Here is a 24,221-nt window from a genome sequence, read left to right on the forward strand (position 1 = left end):
TTTGCCCTTTCTATAAAGTTTGAACCTTGAGGATGTTGGCTTCCAAATAAATGAGCTACTTCAGAACGGAAAGGGGAATGTTGCGTTTGGCTTGTGAGCTAAGACTTGGCATTTCCGGTAATTGTCTACAGAGCAAAGAGCTGAGCCTTTCAGGAGGGCCGAGTGCAGCTGTGGGCCAAGCAGCTGTCCTGCCTGCTCTCCCCTCCTGGGTCCATACTCCTGCTCAGCAGGACACCTTTCCATGGCCTTTCTACTTCTCCCTCTCTTCACCCACCTCTGGTGGCCCCCTCCCTGACCAGGGCCTTCAGCAGGCAGCTCAGTAATGCCAAAGCACACCCCAGTGCAAAGAGGTGTCGTGGCAGTGTATTGCTCTGTGACATCTTGCACAATTTTGCCTCATCTCTTTAACCCTTTGGACTCCCACTCCCTCCAGCCACTTCCTCTCTGGGCTCAAGGAGAGTTCCACCTGCAGGGGGACCTTCTGGGTCTCCTCCCACTTGCTCTTCTGGCTGAACTATTCTTTCCCCTGACATCTGTACTGCTTCCCTTCCTGCCTTCTTAGGCGCCCACCTCATGTTCTCATTGTCTCCTCTTTTCTACATCTTGAACTTTTTCTCGAACCAGCTTAAGCATTTCCTAACCCTAAACAAATTTTTCCTTCTCTCCCCAACCTTCCCACTGCTGCTGCTTCTCTCCCTCACTGTGCACTTCTCAGTCACTTCCAAAAACAGGTCAGGTGGTCTGTGTTCACCTTCTGTCTCTCCCCATTGCTCCTCTTCAGCTCGTGGGAACCAAGCTTCTGCATCAGTATAGATGTTCTCACAGGATACCAAGTATCATCTGCTAAGGGGTTTTCCTGATCCACTTCTGCCTTCATCCTGGTCCCTATCTACTTTGCAGCCAGAGGAATTTTAGAACACAAAATTGACCCCATGAAATCTTTACTTAAAATTCCCCAGTGGTTTCCCATGCAGTGATGCCTGAGGGTGGAGCCCTGGCTTCTTGGTTGGCTTGCCTGGGGGATGCTGAACTGCTCCATCTGGGCTCTCTCTTTCATTCTCTGGGCTCTTCTCCGCCTTCTTCCTCATTTCTTCCTTTTGGGTCTGTTGTTATTTCTTCTGCTTGGAATGCTTCTCTCTCTCCCCCACCATCCTTCTCTTATCCAGTTAACCCTATTCATTTTGCAGTGTTTTACTTCTGTCATTTCCTCAGTTGAGCCTTTTAAGGTCACATCTCTCATACTATCGTACACCATTTTACCTTCTCAGCACTCATTGTGGTCAGGAATTGAAATAGGTGCTTATGTGGAGAAGCTGGCCAAGAAGCTCTTGGGCAGGTACCCTCTCTATTGTTCATCATTTTTGGTCCCTCATGCCTAATATAGTAGTGCTAATAGTGATCTTTATGGCTGTTAGTTAAATGAGAAACTGTCATCCTTTCACGTATACTTGTGTTATGAAAATAAAACTGTTAAAACTTCGTAAAACATGAAACATCTCCTAGGTGTAGCATGAATCCTGTCAACATAAGCTGTCAGATAAAGTAAGGTTTAAAGAACCAATGTTTTGCTACAAGCAGTTGGCAGGTGTGACTTAATTAAATCTTGACTTTAAAAAATTCTCATTGAGAAAATTTTTCTTTCATATCATGTAGGTACTTTTGGTGTCAGAAAGCCCCAGGCCTTTGACCTGTACCACAGTTTATACTACATAACTTCTTTCAGTTTTTGTCTTAACTCTAAAATCATTTTTTCTTCCTGGTTTGCTTTTCTTATAGCCAAACGGAATGAGAACAGAAAAGGATGAAGATTTGGTCTGAGCCACCATCAGACCCTAAGTAGTCTTTAACTTTAGAAGTGAATCACTAACAGTGATTCTTGTAGTCATCCATTCCTTCAGCCAACCTTTACTGAGTGGCTGCTGTGTGCTAGGCCCTGTTGTGAGCCCCAGGCATAGAGATGGCAATGACTGGTTCCCAGTCCACAATGTGAGTCTACATTCTCATTCACAGGCCAATAATATAGACTGGACAACTAACTAGACTGCTGAGTCACCTGCCACCATAGGGGCTATTAACTTAAATTTAAAATAGAATTGTATTTACTTAATTTACAATAGATTGTAAATAGAGTTGTATAAAGTGGTTGCTTCAATAAGCATCAATATTAATGATTTTAAAGATTGAGTAAGTACTTATTCAGCTGCATTATTAGGTTATTTCCAAGAGGATGTTTATGTTACAGGATTAGGCCTAATTAGTATCACAGAGAAAACTCTAAGTTTTGTACTGAATGTCCAAGTTCTATAATTCCTTCAGGTTGGAAAAATAAGATTCCGCAATTCGTTATCATGCCAATTTGTCAGGATATCAAGTCAACTTTAATACTGCTGGCACCATGGATTGTCGTGGATTATCATTATTTCTTGACATTTTAATCTTTTAGTCCAATAGTCAGTTATTCTGTGCACTTAAGAGTCAAGAGAGCACTTGAACAGACACTCATTGGAAACAAAGGAACAGAAAAAGTATCCCCTTGGGGTTTTAAATAGATTGTAAAGATCTGTGCCAATATTGTTGCTCCCTATAATCCTGCTTTTTCATGTGCAAACCCTTATTTGACAGTTGAAATTAAATGGAATGTCTTCATCTGTGTCATCATCTGAAATATTTAAAAGTTATTTGAAAACTATAATGAGATTCTGTTATTCATTTTTTGATTCAATGTTATTTTTAAACTTTACTGACTCAAAAGTATACATAATACAATAACTTGTCAAGCAGTTTACTTACATGTATCTTCTTTTATTTTATTAAGCCATTGCCAAAAAATATGGTGTCTCGGCTCTGTGAATCTAAGAAAGTTTGTGCTGCTGCTGATATGCAACTTCAGGTGTGTATGCAACTTTGTTCCAAAGTTTTCCAGAGTCATTATCCCCTATAAATATAGAACTTTAAATTCTTGCCAGTGCTACATATTTATTATAATAATTATGCTTCTAAAACATCTTTCATCTGAGTTCAAAGAACTTGGCCAAAATTGACTCTTCAATCCTCACACTGTCCTTACAAGGTAGATGTTACATAAGGTTATTTTCCATTTTTAGCTTGAAAATCAAAGCCTAGAAGAGCTACATAACTTCTAAATCAGACATTTCAATAGCTAAGTTAGGACTGAAACCCAGTCATATATATTCTTACTAATTTGGTATCTTTTTCTAAAATTGGTGGTTTTAGATGGGAAATTTAAACTGTAATTGTTACTTTTAGATAATATTCAAAACTAACTTTCCAGGTTCCTGGATGAAGACAAGAAAAATTTTATGTACCATGTGGATGCCAGGTCTGCATGATACTAGATGTTTAGATATTTGTTACTACTGAGATTGATTACGGAGTTCTTATTCTTTTCATGAGATCTTGAGAGTTGTGTCAACATAGCCTAAACCCTCATCTTTCATCTTACACAATATTAACTTTATAATGATCTACTTGCCTGTTTAAGAGTGAAACAACTATTTGTTTTGTAGTTTTATAAAATTTAGTGCTAGAAAGTAATGAGTGAGCTCTGTTTTTGTTGTACCTTAAAATATATATTTCAGGGCCATGGGTGTAGCTCAGTAGTAAAGGACTTGCACAAATGGTAGAGCATACACAAGGCCCTGGGTTGGATCCCTAGCACTACAGAAAAATAAAGCATACATATATATATATATATATATATACACACACACACACACACACACACATACACACACACACATACATACATACATACATATATATTTTGTATATGTGTGTATATATATATATATATATATATATATAAATGCAGTAGACAAAGCCATGAATTTATATTTGACTGAGAGTATTCAGTGTCCATACTTGTCAATATAATTAAAAAGGATTTTTAAATTATTTTAAAAAATTAATTAATATTACTTGGCAAAAGCCTTATGATTTGCTGGTATTTATATTAGGAGACCTGCCTTTTAGAATTCTGTGTTATGGCTTTCTTTTTGAATAGTTGTTCTAATGATTTTCCTTTAAGATGAAAAAAACAATCTTTCCTTTCTCCCACTCTCCAAAAAGAAAGCCAGAGACAGAGAAAGAGAGGGAAATTCTTGCCAGTGGAGATGCTTATATCTAGTTTTCACATTATGCTTATAATGTGGAGACAAACAAGGATGGAAAGGAAGCAAATCACCTTTCTAAAGGAGAATACACAGTGTTTTAAAAATTGTGAATTTTTAAAAATCATGCATTATTTTAAAAATAGGCTCTTTATTTTCCCATGGCTCTAAGGTTCTTGGTTTTAGGATGCATAGGCTGCTTGGTGGGTGATTGACTGATGTTTTTAGAATTATTTGGCTTATCAGCAAATCAGCATGAAATAATTCACATTTATTTTGCTGAGTTTGAACTATAAAGTTGAAAAAGGTATTCTGTGTTTATATCATTTGTTAAAGGCATAACTGAAGAAATGAAACTCTTACATTATGAGTTGTTTATAGATTGAGGCAGAAAACCACCTCAGTTCAGGTTAGAATTAAGTTTTAATTCCTAATAATTTACTCAGAGTATAGGCAAGACATAGATGAGTAATGTTGGCTTCTTTAATTATTTTTATTCATTGTTACTCATTATAGAATATAGAATTGAAAGAGCTGTTTTTAGCTATATGTTTAGATTACCAGTTAGAGGAAAGCAATATTTATATTTAGGAAATGTCTATATTTTTCTAGGGAAGGTTTAAACTTGGCTTTATAATTTAGAACCATAATTCTATATCTAGATGAAGCCAGAAGCTAGAGGTCATTTAAATTTTTTCTTTTATCCAGACTAATCCTCAGTTCTTTCAAGTCAACAGCTGCACATTCTCTGCAAATTCCACTTCTGAATCAGAAAGATACATATCAGAGGCATAATTGCATGTCAAAGTTTTTCCTTTAAATAAAGCATTTTCGCCTTTCTTGTATCAGGTAAATTCCGTACCATGTTAATATTGAAGTGAAATGTTGGCAGCAAAAACACCCTTTATCTTTACTTTGGTTTTTTCCATGCAAAATTTAGTTTTCCGAACTTTGTAAACAGAGTTCATATTCAGATTTTCTGTGATGTTTTATTCTCCTATTAAGTTTCAGTGACCTATGTCCTCTATACAGAGGTGAATGATCCTATTCTCCTGGTCCTACATTGAGCCAGGATTGCCCCACATGGCAGCTGTTTCCTTCATACTTCTGATACCAGGGGTGCAGTCTCCTGTGATCCTCACTCCAGATTCCAACAGCTGCATCAGGATTCTTTATAATACCTGTACTCACCAGGTGCTAGATGGCTATGTCTACCACCTTCACCCCACCTACTTAATGTTCCTTCATTTCCAGTCACAAAACTAAGGTTCTGATCATTTCACTTCTCCTCTTTGAGATTGATCTGGACTTTAGAAAGAAACCAAACAGAATTTGTTAGATCTAGGGTGTCACAAATTGTCACTCTTTTTCTTTCTTTTTCTTCATATATCTGACTTCATATATATTGACAAAGTTTCAGTTTTGTGACCACAAATTTAACTTTCTACATTTTACATAAAGGGTGCCTGTGGATAAGTTTCAAATTTTTTTAATATCCTTAATCATGGAAAGGATAAGAGCATTTCTTTTAATCTTTGACATGGTCATAACTGTGGTACAGAGTGCATCTCAAATCATATACGTATATATTTGTGAACATTTTCAACTATGGTTTATACTTATTATTCTCGTACTTTTTGTGACATCTTTGGTTGGCTCTATCTTTTTTTTTTTATTTTTCACATTTTTTATTGATATATTATAGTTATACATAATGATGGGACTCATTGTTATATATTTGTACATGCACACGATATAACAATATAATTTGACCAGTATCACTCCCCAGCACTTCACCCCTCCCTCCCTACCTCTCATCCCCTGGACCCTTTCCTTTGGTTTTCATGAGATTCCACCCCCACTTCCCTTTCTTTTCTTTTTTCCTCTCCAGCCTCTGCATATGAGAGAAAACATATGACCCTTGACCTTCTGAGTTTAGCTTATTTCACTTAACATAATGTTCTCTAGTTCCATCCATTTTCCTGCAAATTGCATAATTTCATTTTTCTTTATGGCTTAATGAAACTCCATTGTGTATGTATACCACATTTTTTAAAACCGTTTATGCATTAATGGACACCTATACTGGTTTCATAGTGTGACTATTGTGAATTATGCTGCTATAAACATGGGTATACACGTTTCACTGTAGTATGATGACTTTAAATCTTTAGGATAAATACCAAGGAGCTGTATAGCTGGGTCATTTGGTGGTTCTATTCCTAGTCTTTTTAGGCACCTCCATACTGATTTCCATCATGGTTGTACTAATTTATACTCTCACCAACAGTGTAAAAAGTGTTCCTTTTCTCCATATTCTCTTCAGCATTTATTATTATTTGCATTCTTAGTGACTGGTATGAAATGAAATTTCAGTGTAGTCTTGATTTTCATTTCCCTAATTGCTAATGATGTTGAACATTTTTCATATATTTGTTGGCTGTTTGTATTTCTTCTTTTGAGATGTGTTTGTTTAATTATTTACCCATTCATTATTTGGGTAATTAATTTTCGTGGTGTTAAGTTTTTTGAGTTTTATATATTGTAGATATTAATCCTCTGTCAGAAGAATAGCTAGCAAAGATTTTCTCCTAGTCTATGTGTTCTTTCTTCACATTCTTAATTCTTTCCTTTGCTGTGCAGAAGCTTTTAAATTTGTTACTGTACCATTTATTAACTCTTGGCATTATTTCCTGAGCTTTAGGGGGCCTATTGAAAAAGTCATTGCTTGTGCCTATAGCTGGAATGTTAACCCTACATTTTCTTTTAGGAGTTGCATAGCTTCTGATCTAATTCCTGTGTTTTTGATTCATTTTGAGTTGATTTTTGTGCAGGGTGAGAGATAAGGGTCTAGTTTCATTCTTATACCATGGGTAACCGTATTTCCCAGCACCATCAAAATGTGACTATCTTTTCTCTAATGTATGTTTTTGGCACCTTTGTCAAGGATCAGATGACCATAGATGTGTGGGTTTGTCTCTGTGTCTCTTATTCTGTACTATCATTCTGTGTCTGTTTTTATGCCAGTGCATGCAGTTTTTGTTACTATTTCTCTGTAGTATAATTTAGTCGGGTATTGTGATGCCTCCAGCATTGCTTTGTTGGCTTAGGATTACTTTGACTATTCTGGGTCTTTTATTCTTTCAAATGAATTTTAGGACTGTTTTTTCTAGTTCCTTGAAGAATGTCACTGGTATTTTGATGGGGATTGCATTGAATCTATATATTGTTTTTGATAGTATAGTAATTTTAACAACATTAATTCTGCCTGTCCATGAACATGAGAGTGTCATTGGTATTTTGATGGGGATTTTATTGAATCTATATATTTTTTTGATAGTACAGCAGTTTTAACAATGTTAATTCTCTATCAACAATGTTAATTCTCTTGTCTTTCCATTTTCTTTTGTCTTCTTCAGTTTCTTTCTTCAGTGTTCTATAGATTTCTTTGTAGAGGTCTTTCACCTGCTTTGTTAGATTTATTCCTAGGTTGGTTTTTGTTTGTTTGCTTGTTTCAGTTTTAGGCTATTGTGAATGGAATTTTTTTCTTGATTCTTTTTCAGCAGATTTATTGTTGGTGTATAGAAAAGCTATTGATTTTTGTATGTTGATTTTGTAACCTGCTACTTTGCCAAATTTTTGTTTATTAGAAGTCTTTTGGTAAATTTTTTTTTTTTTGGATCTTCTACATATAGGATCATACTGCAAGCAGTGATTATTTGACTTTTTCCTTTCCTATTTTTATCTCTTTTATTTTCATCTCTTGCCTTATTACTCTGATCAGAATTTCTAGCACTGTATTAAATAGCAGTAGTAGTCTTCCTTATCTTGTTCAGATTTTAAAGGAAATGCTTTCAGTTTTTCTCTGTTTACTATGAGGTTGGCTTTGGGCTTTTCATATATAGCCTTTATGATATTAAGGTAGGTTATTTCTATCCCTGGTTTTATGAGTCTTTTTATCCGGAATGGGTACTGAATTCTTGAAGGCTTTCTCTGCATCTATTGAGATGACTAAGTGATTTTTGTTCTTAATTCTATTTACGTGATGAATTACATTCATTGATTTGCCTATGAAACCATCCTTGCATCTCTGAAAGAAAATCAACTTAGTCATGATATATAATCTTAATATGTTGAACACAATTTGCTAATATTTTATTATTTTTGCATCTAAGTTCATCAGGAATATTGATTGGTCTGTAATTTCCTTTCCTTTATGTGTCTTTTAGTCAATCCCATCTTAAATATGAGGATGGACTACCAAAACTAATAGATATTTTTATCTGTCTAGGTCTTTTATGCCACTCTGGATCAGATCTACCATGGGGAACATCCCCTGAGGAAGCCAACCACAGACATCCTTAAGGAAGCACAGGAGAAATTTTACGGCTTACCCTATGTTCCAAATACCGTGAGTCCAGCATTTTGATCCCTTGTGTGCTATTGAATGACTCTGCTGGTGTTTCTGTAGGCTGTGATCACCTTCCCCCTTGGAAGACTTGAAATCCCTGCATTCATGTTGATGTTTCTCATGGGATGGATCATTTCTCATCCATCCCTGTCATTTAATCTCTATACATCCATTTACATGTCTTTATTGTTCTTCCTCTGGTGGTGTCTTTCCTCATTTGGGGGGAATGTTGGTGTTAAAAAGGCCATTGAAGTTAGTCTATACCCTTCATTTTATTTTATTTCATTGATAATGAGAAAAACAGTGATATAAAGATGAACATGATTATCAATCATTAATTGATTGCAAGAAAATTAACATTTATTGAGTACCTTATATTGTACCAGGGATTATAATGGATACTTTTTATCCTCTCAGTGGGTGCTCTATCAGGATAGAGAGTTAGATATTGTTACCTTTTATTGAGTGCTATATGTTAGATTCTACCTAATTTCTTTGGGAAAAGATCTACAACTTAACTCTCAAACCAACCCTTGTATTAGGTAGTATTCCCATATTTGGTATTCATTCTGAGGCACATGCACATGGTCTTGTCTAGGATCATTTAGATAATAAATAATTATGTTGGAATTTAAAGCCAACTTCAGAATTGTTTTATTAAGCCAAGGTTCTTGTAGGGAAACTTGATATGTTACAAAGAAGATTGGCTGGTGTAGTTAGTTGTGTGCCTGAGTCTTACATTATCCAGGACTGTCTCAGTTGCAAGCAATAGAAACGCAAATCATTGGCTTAAGCAGAGGAGTGAGTTTATTGAATCTTGTAACTGGAAGATTCAGGAGTGTATCTGGTTCTAGCTAAACTTGTTGGAAATGTTTCTTTTTCCATTTGTCAGCTCTGTTCTTCTCTGAGTTCTTTGCGTTTTTAGGAAGGTTTCTCTGACTAGGTAATGTGATGGCTACCAGTAGTCTGGTTTATCTTCTTCTGACTTAGTTAGTCTAATAGCTAATTTAAAAGTACTCTATAAACTTTAAAATGCAAAAGGAATGTCAACTGGCTTTATTTGTTGTAGAATTAGATACTAGAATATGTTGTTCTGAGGTTCAGTTAATCACTAAACTGGAATTGTCCAGTGAATTGTCAATTCCTAATACTCAAACATGCATGGGAATTTACCAGACAAGTAATGGGACATTTTATCTGTATAATATTCTTTATCAATAGTTTCTTATTAGAAGCTTAATCATCTCTAAATGTAGAATACTAGTCATACTAAATAACTTCTTTCTTTTTTATATTCTGGGTATTGAATTCAGTGGTACTTTACCACTGAGCTATATCCCCAGTCTTTTTTATTTTTATTTTGAGACAGGGTCTTGCTAAGTTTCTGAGAGACTGGCCTCGAACTTGTGAACTCCTGCTTTAGCCTCTTCAGTTACTGGAATTATGGGCTTATATCACTGTGTCCAGCTCTTAATATCTTTTTTTTTTCTTTTTCTAATGATGCTAGGGATCAAAACCAGTGCCTTGCAAATGTTAAAGCATGAACTCTACCACCAAACTGTACTCTATTCCTAACTACCTATTGTTGATCTTACATGTAATTTATTGTTTTAGTCCTGCAAACTATTGAACTCTTGATTATCTGTATTATTGAAAAATTGTAGTGACAAAAATAATATAACAATTCACCCATGGAATACATTATATAAGAATTGCCTTGATTCTGCTAGCTTTTTCCTGTACAAAATACTTACTGATTTATGGACTTTTGGGCTTGTATGTTTTTGCTCACAACCTATATTCCACTTTGCTTATTTAAAATATCAATGTGAGTTAAACTCCATGTGGTTAAAATATTAGCAATAAATAGTAAAGTTGTGGGAAGACCAAAAAGAAGAGAGATCTGGGAGGTATTCTGTTTTAGTCAGCTTTTTTGCTGCTGTGACTAAAGGAACCGACCAAGAACAACTGTAGAGGAGGAAACATTTGAGGGCTCACAGTTTCAGAGGAATCAGTCATAGATAGTAGGCTCGATTCCCTGGGACTTGAGGTGAAGCAGGACATCATGGCAGAATAGTGTGGCAGAGGCAAGAGGATCACATGATGCTCAGGAAGCAGAGAGACTTCACTTGTCAGATACAAATATATACCCCAGCCACACCCCCAATGACCATCTCCTCCAGCCACAACCCTCCTGCCTCCACTTACCACTCAGTTAATCCCATCAGAAATTAGTTTACTGAGTAGTTTAAGGTTCTCACAACCTAATCATTTCCCTTCTGAATCTTCTCACACTGTCTCACATGTGAGCTTTTGGGGGACACCTCACATACAAACTATAACATTTTCCAGAGCTGCAGAACTTCATGTCTTCATCTTGTCATTTAAAAAAATTTCAATTAAACTCCTTTTTATTTAAAACCAATAGCATAAAGCATAAAAATTGTACATATTTATGGGGTACTATTCTTAAGTTTTATGATATATATAGCTAAGCCTATTTTTATAATAGGAACCAAACTTCCTTTATCATCTAAGTTTCTTCTGTGCGATCATTTAATATATTAAGAATGAAGCGACACTGGCAATCATATTCCGAACCAATGATCCATAAGTCATTTTTAACTTAAAAGGAAGGATGATAAGAAGTTCACTCTTCTTATCCTATTCCTTTTGAGAAAATAAAAAGATTTATCTCTTCACTGGGATTATTTCTCACATTCACATTCAGTAGTATCTTTGTATACATTGTTTTAAGAACTCCTGTGTTTAGAGAAGACATTATTTTAAAGTTTGTGTTTTGTATTTTGGGGGATCTTTTTCTTTTTTATTTTATTTGGTATTGGGGATTAAACCCAGGGGTGCTTTACCACTGAGTTACATTCCCAGCTCTTTTTATTTTTTCATTTGGAGATAAGGTCTCACTAAGTTGCTGAGGCTGACATCAAACTTAATGATCCTTCTGTATCTCATTCATATATATATACACACACACAAACACACATATATGTATTTTAATGTCTGACAGTTGCTTTAGATTTGCACAGATATTGTACTCTTCCTACTTAGAAACTTTTACATTTCCTCATTTGTCAATTCATTCATCAAACCTGTAACAAACATTTCCCTAAAAATAAAGAATAAAGCCAGGCTGTATATTGGAATTCCTAAATGCAACATTCATCAGGGTAAAAGACTAGGAAAACAAAATATGGAAGAATTAGAAAGGAAGAAACAAAACTGTCATTATTTGCAGATGATTGATTTTCTGCAAATAAAACAAAAAGTATCTACAGGTAAGTTGTTAAAATTAGAGAAGTTAGCAAGTTTTCTGCATAAGTCATTAATATGTTAAAGTTAATTCCATCTCTACCTATGACAGACAAATTGAAAAAAAAATTTAAGGACTGTTAAGGCAACAAAAAGTATCAAGTATCTACCAAAATAATCTTTTTTAAAAAGTATATTGTCTTTCTGTAGAAAATGATAAAAACCTTACTTGAACTATTTTTATAATTATAAATAAACAAAAAACTACATATTTGTGGATAGCAAAATTTAATCCTTAAAAAGATGTCACATTTTCTCCAAATAATCTAAACATTTAATATGCTATTCTCTATATGTTTCTTTGAACCTAACAGGCTAATTTTATATAATTTTATACAGAAGAGCAGTGGCCAGGACGATTTTGAAGAACAATCACAAGTTACTAAAACTTGCCCACTTGGGATTCAAATAGTTACAGAGGCTGGGGTATAGCTCAGTGGGAGAGCACTTCCCAAGCATGTGCAAGTCCCTCAGTTCCATCCCCAGCACTGCAAAAATAAATAAGTACAAACATACATACTATAAAGAAGCAACAGCAATAAAAACCAATGACAGCTGTAGGAATTCAGACAGGATAACACTGCTGTGAGGATACATAGTGGAACAGAAGCAAGAGCCCAAAAACAGACTCAGCACATTTTCCATTCTTGATAATAACCTGGGTTGACAACTTGGATCCGTGGGCAAAGGAGGATTATCAACACCCCCACCCCCCAGTTTTTTAAAATAGTGCTATAGAAATTGCAAGTACATATGGAAAACATGAAAACTGGGTATCTGTCTCACATTCAACATAAAAAGTAAAATAGTTAAAGACTCAAACATAGGAAGTAAAGTTTTAAATTTCTACAAAACAATGTGAAAGAATTTCTTTAAGATAGTATTTTTTTCTACTCAAAATATCTTGTATATAATTTAAAAGGCACTAAGCATAAAGCAAATAACTGTCCAATTTAACTATGTTGAAATTTAAAAATAAAAGTTAAATATAATATTAAAATATGAAAATCTGTCATCAAAAATATTTTTAAAAGCTACAGAGTGGAAGTAGATATTTCACCACGTATACAGCACATATTTTTTCCATATTTTTTATTATTAAAATTTTCATTTGCCATCTTGGTAAAGAGTATTTTTAAAATACTTTGGGCAAACAATTTGGACACACAATAAATCATACAAAATCATCTCAGTATTAATTAAGGAGTATTGATTACAAACCATATTATGATATAATTTTATTCTTGCCAGTTTGACAAAAAATAAAGTAGTTGTAAGTAACTAAATGTTGGCAAGGATATTGAGTCACAGGAAGTCTTACACACTGCAGGTTCAGGTGCAAATTGGTACAACCATTTTGGACAACAATTTGACATTATCTTTTTACATTGAATATGGACATAGTCTATGGTCCAGCAGTTAAACTCCTATTTACATATGTGACATACTTTTTCTGTCAGATGTACTTTCTGTACCATGTGTTAAAAATAGGAAGGTTTATAAGAGTTTGTAAATAGTTTTTTCACAAAAAGGGAGAGGACAGGCACAGTGGTGTAGGCCCATAATCCCAGTGATTTGGGAGGCTGAGGCAAGAGAATCACATGTCAGCCTTGGCAACTTAGCGAGACCCTAAGCAACTTAGCAAGACCCTGTCTCAAAATAAAAAAAAAGAAAGGGCTGATTATGTAACTTGGTGGTAAAGAGTCCCTGGGTTAATCCGTAATACTAAATAAATGAATAAATGAATAAATAAATAAAGGGAGTCAGATGTTGGGTGGGGGGAGGAAGAAAGGAGGAAGAACCCAAAAGATCATCAGCAAGAAAATGGAGAAATTATTTGTGGCATCTTCATCAAGTAGAATACTATACAGTAGTAGAAATCAAGGAACATAGATGATGAACCTAACAGGCACAAGGCAAAGAAAAAGTAAGTGAATTTCATAGGAATCAAAGTAATACATTTATATAAAGTTCAAAATATTGCAAAGTTAGGCAGTCCATTGTCATAGATATGAGAGAATAATAAGCACAGAATTCAGATAGTGCATACCTCTGGCTGAGGGATGGACCCAGAGAAGTCTTGGCAATATTTTATTTTTTAAACTGATTGGAGGATATATGTGGTTGGTGACTTTGTCATTCTACTTTGTTGATAGAAATACATTCTTGGTACATAGGAAATGTTTCTCAGTATTAAAAGCTGGTTTGGGCTGTAGTGTATCGGGTGAAGAGTGGATTTGGGAAGACCTGTTGGGTGTTGTATGCCTTGACAAAGCTGACGGTGGTTCGAGCTAGCATAGCAACTGTGGAAAAGGAAGGTTAGAAAGGACTTGGATGGTGCAGAAGGCAGAGTCCGTGAGACTGAGGGTGGCATGCTGCGTGGAGCACTGGCGGAGGTAGAATGGTGGCAAGCCTGTCATACTCATGTAGGATAGAAGAGGACTTTATTGCGCTCACCCATAAACTTATTACCAGAAACTGTTTCTTTCCCGTGAATAATTGTATTCCACTCACTTAAACAGTAAGGAAATGAAAATAGGATTTAAACAACAACCTAGAGATTATTCATAATGTTTATAGAGTCTGCACATATTCTATGTATGTACGTAAGTTGGTCTAAGCTATTAGAGATTTTATATATGTCTCATTAGCATTTCTGAAGTGCATTGATGACTTATCTTGTGAATAAAGTGTCCTGTCAATTATCTTTGGAAAATGTTGGTTTAAACAACATTAAGCCAGCTTCTCTCCTGCAGGACCTTCCAGAACCCATAGCATACTAATGAGCACTGTGAGTCCCTGATGCTCTGTCCCCACTTGCTAACCATATATGTCTTCCTGGGTTATTTCTAGGCACTTGCCCTGTGTGGGTCATGTTTTGGAAAACTGCCTTTATATTCCTCTAACAGATAATGATATAGTTCCACCATTGTTCCATATTAAATAATGGATGTTACTCTACAAAGAAATAATAGCCTTATTGTGTCAGCAATTTATCAATGTTTATGTGAGTGATAAATCACTGTATAAAATATAGACAAATTTAATTTTTTTTAGTTTTTTTTGCATAAACAAATGGGATACATGTTGTTTCTCTGTACATGGAGTAAAGGCATACCATTTGTGTAATCATAAATTTACATAGGGTAATGTTGTTTGATTCATTCTGTTATTTTTCCCTTCCCCCAACCCCTCCCACTCCTCTTTTCCCTCTATACAGTCCTTCCTTCCTCCATTCTTCCCCCCTCCCACCTCCCATTATGTGTCATCCTCTTCTTATCAGTGAGATAATTTGTCCTTTGGCTTTTTGAGATTGGCTTATCTCGCTTAGCATATTCTCCAATTTCATCCATTTGCCTGCAAATGCCATAATTACATTATTCTTTATGGCTGAGTAATATTCCATTGTATATATATGCCACAGTTTCATTATCCATTCTTCAATTGAAGGACATCTAGGTTGGTTCCACAATCTGGCTATTGTGAATTGAGCAGCTATGAACATTGATGTGGCTATATCTCTGAAGTATGCTGATTTTAAGTCCTTTGGGTATAGGCCAAGGAGTGGAATAGCTGGGTCAAATGGTGGTTCCATTCCAAGTTTTCTGAGAAATCTCCACTGCTTTCCAGAGTGGTTGCAGTAATTTGCAACCCCACCAGCAATGTGTGAGTGTTCCTTTTTCCCCACATCCTCGCCAACACCTGTTGTTGCTTGTATTCTTGATAATCGCCATTCTGATTGGGGTGAGATGGAATCTTAGGGTGGTTTTGATTTGCATTTCTCTTATTACTAGATGTTGAACATTTTTTCATATATATGTTGATTGCTTGTAGATCTTCTTCTGTGAAGTGTCTGTTCATTTTCTTAGCCCATTTGTCGATGGAATTATTTGCATTCTTGGTATAGTGTTTTCTGAGTTCTTTATATATTCTGGAAATTAGTGCTCTATCTGAAGCATGAGTGGCAAAGATATTCTCCCACTCCGTAGGCTCTCTCTTCACATTGCTGATAGTTTCCTTTGCTGAGAGAAAGCTTTTTAGTTTGAATCTATCCCAGTTGTTGATTCTTGCTTTTATTTCTTGTGCTATGGGAGTCCTGTTAAAGAAGTCTGATCCTAAGCCTACACGTTGAAGCTCTGGACCTACTTTTTCTTCTATAAGATGAAGTGTCTCTGGTCTGATTCCGAGGTCCTTGATCCATTTTGAGTTGAGTTTTGTGCAGGGTGAGAGATAGGGGTTTAGTTTCATTCTGTTGCATATGGATTTCCAATTCTCCCAGCACCATTTGTTGAAGAGGCTCTCTTTTCTCCATTGCATATTTTTGGCCCCTTTGTCTAGTATGAGAAAATTGTATTTATTTGGGTTTGTATCCATGTCCTCTATTCTGTACCATTGATCTACCTTTCTATTTTGGTACCAATACCATGCCGTTTTTGTTACTATTGCTTTGTAGTAGAGTTGAAGATCTGGTATTGCAATACCCCCTGCTTCACTCTTTCTGCTAAGGATTGCTTTAGCTATTCTGGGTTTTTGATTCTTCCAGATGAATTTCATAATTGCTTGCTCTATTTCTGTAAGGTACATCATTGGGATTTTAATTGGAATTGCATTGAATCTATATAGTACTTTAGGTAGTATAACCATTTTGAAAATATTAATTCTTCCTATCCAAGAACATGGGAGATCTTTCCATCTTCTGAGGTTTTCTTTAATTTCTTTCTTTAGTGTTCTGTAGTTCTCATTGTAGAGGTCTTTCACCTCTTTTGTGAGATTGACTCCCAAGTATTTATTTTTTTCGATGTTATTGTGAATGGGGTAGTTTTCCTAATTTCTCTTTCTGAAGATTCATCACTTATGTATAAAAATGCACTGGATTTATGAGCATTGATCTTGTAACCTGCTACTTTACTGAATTCACTTATGAGTTCTAAAAGTTTTCTGGAGGAATTTCCGGGTTCCTCTAAATATATAAGCATGTCATCAGCGAACAGGGATAGTTTGAGTTCTTCTTTTCCTATTCATATCGCTTTAATTTCTTTGGTTTGTCTAATTTCTCTGGCTAGAGTTTCAAGGACGATATTGAAAAGAAGTGGTGAAAGAGGGCATTCTTGCCTTGTTCCAGTTTTTAGGGGGAATGCTTTCAGTTTTTCACCATTTAGAATGATATTGGTCATGGACTTAGCGTAGATGGCCTTTACAATGTTACGGAATGTTCCCACTATCCCTATTTTTTCTAGTGTTTTGAGCATGAAGGGTTGCTGTATTTTATCGAATGCTTTTTCTGCATCTATCGAAATAATCATGTGATTCTTAACTTTAAGTCTGTTGATATGGTGAATGACATTTATTGATTTCCTGATGTTGAACCAACCTTGCATCCCTGGGATGAAACCCACTTGATCGTGGTGCACTATCTTTTTAATATATTTTTGTATGCAATTTGCTAAAATTTTGTTGAGAATTTTTGCATCGATGTTCATTAAGGATATTGGTCTGAAATTTTCTTTCCTCGATATGTCTCTGTCTGGTTTAGGTATCAGGGTGATATTGGCTTCACAGAATGAGTTTGGGAGGGTTCCCTCCTCTTCTATTTCATGGAATACTGAGGAGTATTGGAATGAGCTCTTCTTTAAGAAGAACCCATCTGGTCCTGAATTTTTCTTTCTTGGTAGGCTTTTGATGACTTCTTCTATTTCATTGCTTGAAATTGATTTATTTAGGTTGTGTATGTCCTCCTGGTTCAGTTTAGGTAATTCATATGTCTCTAGAAACTTGTTGATGTCTTCGAGGTTTTACATTTTGTTGGAGTATAGATTTTCGAAATAGCTTCTCATTATGTTTTGTATTTCACTCGTGTCTGTAATGATATTTCCTTGTTCATTCCAAATTTTAGTAATTTGAGTTTTCTCCCTCTTTCTCTTTGTTAGTGTGGCTAAGGGTTTATCAATTTTGTTTATTTTTTCAAAGAACCAACTCTTTGTTTTGTTAATTTTTTTCGATTGTTTCTTTTGTTTCAGTTTTGTTGATTTGAGCTCTGATTTTAACTATTTCCTGTCTTCTACTACTTTCGATGTTCGCCTGCTCTTCTTTTTCTAGGGCTTTGAGCTGTAGTGTTAAGTCATTTATTTGTTGATTTTTTTCTTCTTTTGTTGAATGTGCTCCATGAAATAAATCTTCCTCTAAATACTGCTTTCATAGTGTCCCAGAGATTTTGATATGATGTGTCTTTGTTCTCGTTTACTTCTAAGAATTTTTTTATTTCCCTCCTGATGTCTTCTGTTATCCATTCATCATATAATAGTGTATTATTTAATCTCCAGGTGTTGGAGAAGTTTTTGTTTTTTATTCTGTCATTTATTTCTAATTTCAATCCATTATGATCTGATAGAATACAAGGTAGTGTCTCTATCTTCTTGTATTTGCTAACAGTAGCTTTGTGGCATAAAATATGGTCTATTTTAGAGAAGGATCCATGTGCTGCTGAGAAGAAAGTGTATTCGCTCTTTGTTGGATGATATATTCTATATATATTCATTAAGTCTAAATTGTTGATTGTGTTATTTGAGATCTATGGTTTCTTTATTCAGTTTTTGTTTGGAAGATGTATCCAGTGGTGAGAGAGGTGTGTTAAAATTGCCTACTATTATTGTGTTGTGGTCTATTTGATTTCGGGAATTGAGAAGGATTTGTTTGACGTACATGGATGAGCCAATGTTGGGGGCATAGATATTTATGATTGTTATGTCTTGCTGATTTATGCTTCCCTTAAGCAGTATGTAATGTCCTTCTTTATCCCTTCTGACTAGTTTTGGCTTGAAGTCCACATTATCTGAAATGAGGATGGATACTGCAGCTTTTTTGCTGTGTCCGTGTGCATGGTGTTTTTTCCCATCCTTTCAACTTTAGTCTGTCGGTGTCTCTTTCTATGAGATGAGTCTCTTGCAGGCAGCATACTTTTAGATTTTTCTTTTTAATCCAATCTGCCAGTCTATGTCTTGTGATTGATGAGTTCAGACCATTAACATTCAAGGTTACTATTGTGATATGATTTGTATTCCCACTTATTTCACTCATTTTTGTTTTTTGACATGATTTGTTTTCTCCTTTATTTGGCTATTTCTTTAGGCTAGTTCCTCCCGTTGCTGATTTGCATCATTGTTTTTCATCTCTTCCTCATGGAATATTTTGCTGAGAATGTTCTGTAATGCTGGCTTTCTTTTTGTAAATTCTTTTAGCTTTTGTTTATCATGGAAGGATTTTATTTCATCATCAAATCTGAAAGTAAGTTTTCCTGGGTGTAAGATTCTTGGTTGGTGTCTGTTTTCTTTCAGGGATTGGTAAATGTTGTTCTAGGCCCTTCTAGCTTTTAGGGTCTGGATTAAAAAATCTGCTGATATTCTTATTGGTTTCCCCTGAATGTAATTTGATTCTTTTCTCTCACAGCCTTTAAAATTCTATCTTTATTTATTTATTTTTTTATTGTAAACAAATGGGATACATGTTGTTTCTCTGTACATGGAGTAAAGGCATACCATTTGTGGAATCATAAATTTACATAGGGTAATGTTGTTTGATTCATTCTGTTATTTTTTCCCTTCCCCCCAACCCCTCCCACTCCTCTTTTCCCTCTATACAGTCCTTCCTTCCTCCATTCTTGCCCCCCTCCCTAACCCTAACTCTAACCCTAACACTATCCCCTCCCACCCCCATTATGTGTCATCATCCACTTATCAGCGATATCATTTCTCCTTTGGTTTTTTGAGATTGGCTTATCTCACTTAACATGATATTCTCCAGTTTCATCCAATTGCCTGCAAATGCCATAATTTTATCATTCTTTATGGCTGAGTAATATTCTGTTGTATATATATACCTCAGTTTCTTTATCCATTCATCAGTTGAAGGACATCTAGGTTGGTTCCACAATCTGGCTATGGTGAATTGAGCAGCTATGAACATTGATGTGGCTGTATCTCTATAGTATGCTGATTTTAAGTCCCTTGGGTATAGGCCAAGGAGTGGAATAGCTGGGTCAAATGGTGGTTCCATTCCAAGTTTTCTAAGGAATCTCCACACTGCTTTCCAGAGTGGCTGCACTAATTTGCAACCCCACCAGCAATGTGTGAGTGTACCTTTCTACCCACATCCTCGCCAACACCTGTTGTTGCTTGTATTCTTGATAATCACCGTTCTAATTGGGGTGAGATGGAATCTTAGGGTGGTTTTGATTTGCATTTCTCTTATTACTAGAGATGTTGAACATTTTTCCATATGTTTGTTGATTGCTTGTAGATTTTCTTCTGTGAAGTGTCTATTCCTTTCCTTAACCCATTTGTCGATGGGATTATTTGCATTCTTGGTGTAGAGTTTTTTGAGTTCTTTATAGATTCTGGAGATTAGTGCTCTATCTGAAGTATGATTGGCAAAGATTTTCTCCCATTCTGTAGGCTCTTTCTTTGCATTGCTGATAGTTTCCTTTGCTGAGAGAAAGCTTTTTAGTTTGAATCTATCCCAGTTATTGATTCTTGCTTTTATTTCTTGTGCTATGGGAGTCCTGTTGAGGAAGTCTGGTCCTAAGCCGACATGTTGAAGCTCTGGACCTACTTTTTCTTCTATAAGACGCAAGGTCTCTGGTCTGATTCCGAGGTCCTTAATCCATTTTGAGTTTAGTTTCATGCATGGTGAGAGATAGGGGTTTAGTTTCATTCTGTTGCATATGGATTTCCAATTCTCCCAGCACCATTTGTTGAAGAGGCTCTCTTTTCTCCATTGCATATTTTTGGCCCCTTTGTCTAGTATGAGAAAATTGTATTTATTTGGGTTTGTATCCATGTCCTCTATTCTGTACCATTGATCTACCTGTCTATTTTGGTACCAATACCATGCCGTTTTTGTTACTATTGCTTTGTAGTAGAGTTGAAGATCTGGTATTGCAATACCCCCTGCTTCACTCTTTCTGCTAAGGATTGCTTTAGCTATTCTGGGTTTCTTATTCTTTCAGATGAATTTCATAATTGCTTGCTCTATTTCTTAAGGTACGTCATTGGGATTTTAATTGGAATTGCATTGAATCTGTATAGCACTTTTGGTAGTATGGCCATTTTGACAATTTTAATTCTTCCTATCCAAGAACATGGGAGATCTTTCAATCTTCTAAGGTTCTCTTTAATTTCTTTCTTTAGTGTTCTGTAGTTCTCATTGTAGAGGTCTTTCACCTCTTTTGTGAGATTGACTCCCAAGTATTTTATTTTTTTCGATGTTATTGTGAATGGGGTAATTTTCCTTATTTTTCTTTCTGAAGATTCATCACTTATGTATAAAAATGCATTAGATTTATGTGCATTGATCTTATATCCCGCTACTTTACTGAATTCACTTATGAGTTCTACAAGTTTTCTGGTGGAATTTCCGGGTTCCTCTAAATATATAATCATATCATCAGCAAATAGGGATAGTTTGATTTCTTCTTTTCCTATTCATATCCCTTTAATTTCTTTGGTCTGTCTAATTTCTCTGGCTAGTGTTTCAAGGACAATATTGAATAGAAGTGGTGAAAGAGGGCATCCCTGTCTTGTTCCATTTTTTAGGGGGAATGCTTTCAGTTTTTCACCATTTAGAATGATATTAGTCATGGGCTTAGCATAGATGACCTTTACAATGTTAAGGAATGTTCCCACTATCCCTATTTTTTCTAGTGTTTTGAGCATGAAGGGATGCTGTATTTTATCAAATGCTTTTTCTGCATCTATCGAAATAATCATGTGATTCTTGACTTTAAGTCTGTTAATATAGTGAATGACATTTATTGATTTCCTGATGTTGAACCAACCTTGCATCCCTGGGATGAAACCCACTTGATCATGGTGCAGTATCTTTTAATATGTTTTGTATGCGATTTGCTAAAATTTTGTTGAGAATTTTTGCGTCGATATTCATTAAGGATATTGGTCTGAAATTTTCTTTCCTCGATGTGTCTCTGTCTGGTTTAGGTATCAGGGTAATATTGGCTTCATAGAATGAGTTTGGGAGGGTTCCCTCCTCTTCTATTTTATGGAATACTTTGAGAAATATTGGAATGAGCTCTTCTTTAAAGTTTTTGTAGAACTCGGCTGAGAACCCATCTGGTCCTGGACTTTTCTTTGTTGGTAGGCTTTTGATGACTTCTTCTATTTCATTACTTGAAATTGGTCTATTTAAATTGTGTATGTCCTCCTCGTTCAGTTTAGGCTTTCATATGTCTCTAGAAACCTGTTGATGTCTTTGAAATTTTCTATTTTGTTGGAGTATAGATTTTCAAAATAACTTCTAATTATGTTTTGTATTTCAATCGTGTCTGTTGTGATATTTCCTTGTTCATTCCGAATTTTAGTAATTTGGGTTTTCTCTCGTCTTCTCTTTGTTAGTGTGGCTAACGATTTATCAATTTTGTTTATTTTTTCAAAGAACCAACTATTTATTTTGTCAATTTTTTGTATTGTTTCTTTTGTTTCAATTTCGTTGATTTCAGCTCTGAGTTTAACTATTTCCTGTCTTCTACTACTTTTGGTGTTGGTCTGTTCTTCTTTTTCTAGGACTTTGAGCCGTAGTGTTAGGTCGTTTATTTGTTGAGTTTTACTTCTTTTATTGAATGCGCTCCATGAAATCAATTTTCCTCTAAGTACTGCTTTCATAGTGTCCCAGAGATTTTAGTATGATGTTTCTTTGTTCTCATTTACCCCTAAGAATTTTTTAATTTCCTTCCTAATATCTTCTGTTATCCATTCATCATATAATAGCATATTGTTTAATCTCCAGGTGTTGAGATAGTTTCTATTTTTTACTCTTTCATTTATTTCTAGCTTCAATCCATTATGATCTGATAAAATACAAGGTAGTGTCTCTGTCTTCTTGTATTTGCTAACATTAGCTTTGTGGCATAATATATGGTCTATTTTAGAGAAGGATCCATGTGCTGCTGAGAAGAAAGTGTATTTGCTCTTGGTTGGATGGTATATTCTATAAATGTCTGTTAATTCTAAATTGTTGATTGTGTTATTTGAGATCTATGGTTTCTTTGTTCAATTTTTGTTTGGAAGATCTGTCCAGTGGTGAGAGAGGCATATTAAAATCACCTAGTATTATTGTTTTATGGTGTATTTGGTTTCTGAAATTGAGAAGGGTTTGTTTGACATACATGGATGAGCCACTGTTTGGGGCATAGATGTTTATGATTGTTATATCTTGCTGATTTATGCTTCCCTTAAGCAGTATGAAATGTCCTTCTTTATCCCTTCTGACTAACATTGGCTTGAAGTCCACATTATCTGAAATGAGGATGGATACTCCAACTTTTTTGCTGAGTCCATGTGCATGGTATGTTTTTCCCATCCTTTCACTTTTAGTCTATGGGTATCTCTTTCTATGAGGTGAGTCTCTTGCAGGCAACATATTGTTGGATCTTTCTTTTTGATCCAGTCTGCCAGTCTATGTCTTTTGATTGATGAATTCAGGTCATTAACATTCAGGGTTATTATTGAGATATGATTTGTATTCCTGGTCATTTGGTTCATTTTTTAAATTTTATTTATTTATTTATTTTTTGACACGACTTGGTTCCTCCTTTATTTGACAATTCCTTTAGGATAATTCCTCCCTTTGCTGATTTGCTTCTTTGTTTTTCATCTCTTCCTCATGGAATATTTTCTGAGAATGTTCTGTAATGCTGGCTTTCTTTTTGTATATTCTTTTAGCTTTTGTTTATCATGGAATGATTTTATTTCATAGTCAAATTTGAAGGTAAGTTTTGCTGGGTATAAGATTCTTGGTTGGCATCCATTTTCTTTCAGAGCTTGAAAAATGTTGTTCCAGGCCCTTCTAGCTCTTAGGGTCTGGATTGAAAAATCTGCTGATATCCGTATTGGTTTCCCCCTGAATGTAATTTGGTTCTTTTCTCTCACCGTCTTTAAAATCCTGTCTTTATTTTGTGTGTTAGGTAGTTTCATTATAATGTGTCTTGGTGTGGGTCTATTGTAATTTTGTGTATTTGGAGTCCTGTAAGCCTCTTGAACTTGATTTTCCATTTCATTCTTCAGATTTGGGAAATTTTCTGAAATTATTTCATTGAATAGGTTGTTCATTCCTTTGGTTTGTTTCTCTAAGCCTTCCTCAATCCCAATAATTCTTAAATTTGGCCTTTTCATGGTATCCCATAGTTCTTCGAGATTCTGTTCATGATTTCTTACCATCTTCTCTGTTTGTTCAACTTTGTTTTCAAGGTTAAATATTTTGTCTTCAATATCTGAGGTTCTGTCTTCCAGGTGTTCTATCCTATTGGTTATGCTTTCTATGGAGTTCTTAATTTGGTTTATTGT

General features: G+C 35.2%; 1 protein-coding gene across 2 annotated transcripts in view; it reads left to right on the plus strand.

The window, feature by feature from the left end:
* The window catches only part of Mipep (mitochondrial intermediate peptidase), a 168,128-nt gene that overhangs the window by 70,302 nt on the left and 73,605 nt on the right, over positions 1-24,221 (plus strand). For both annotated transcript variants that reach the window (XM_047554261.1, XM_047554262.1), the window contains exons 15-16: positions 2,816-2,890; positions 8,422-8,541. In XM_047554261.1, the coding sequence (XP_047410217.1) occupies positions 2,816-2,890; positions 8,422-8,541 (195 nt within the window). The remainder of the gene's footprint in view (positions 1-2,815; positions 2,891-8,421; positions 8,542-24,221) is intronic.

The sequence above is a fragment of the Sciurus carolinensis genome, chromosome 5 (genome assembly GCF_902686445.1).
Source record: "Sciurus carolinensis chromosome 5, mSciCar1.2, whole genome shotgun sequence".
Taxonomy (NCBI): domain Eukaryota; kingdom Metazoa; phylum Chordata; class Mammalia; order Rodentia; family Sciuridae; genus Sciurus; species Sciurus carolinensis.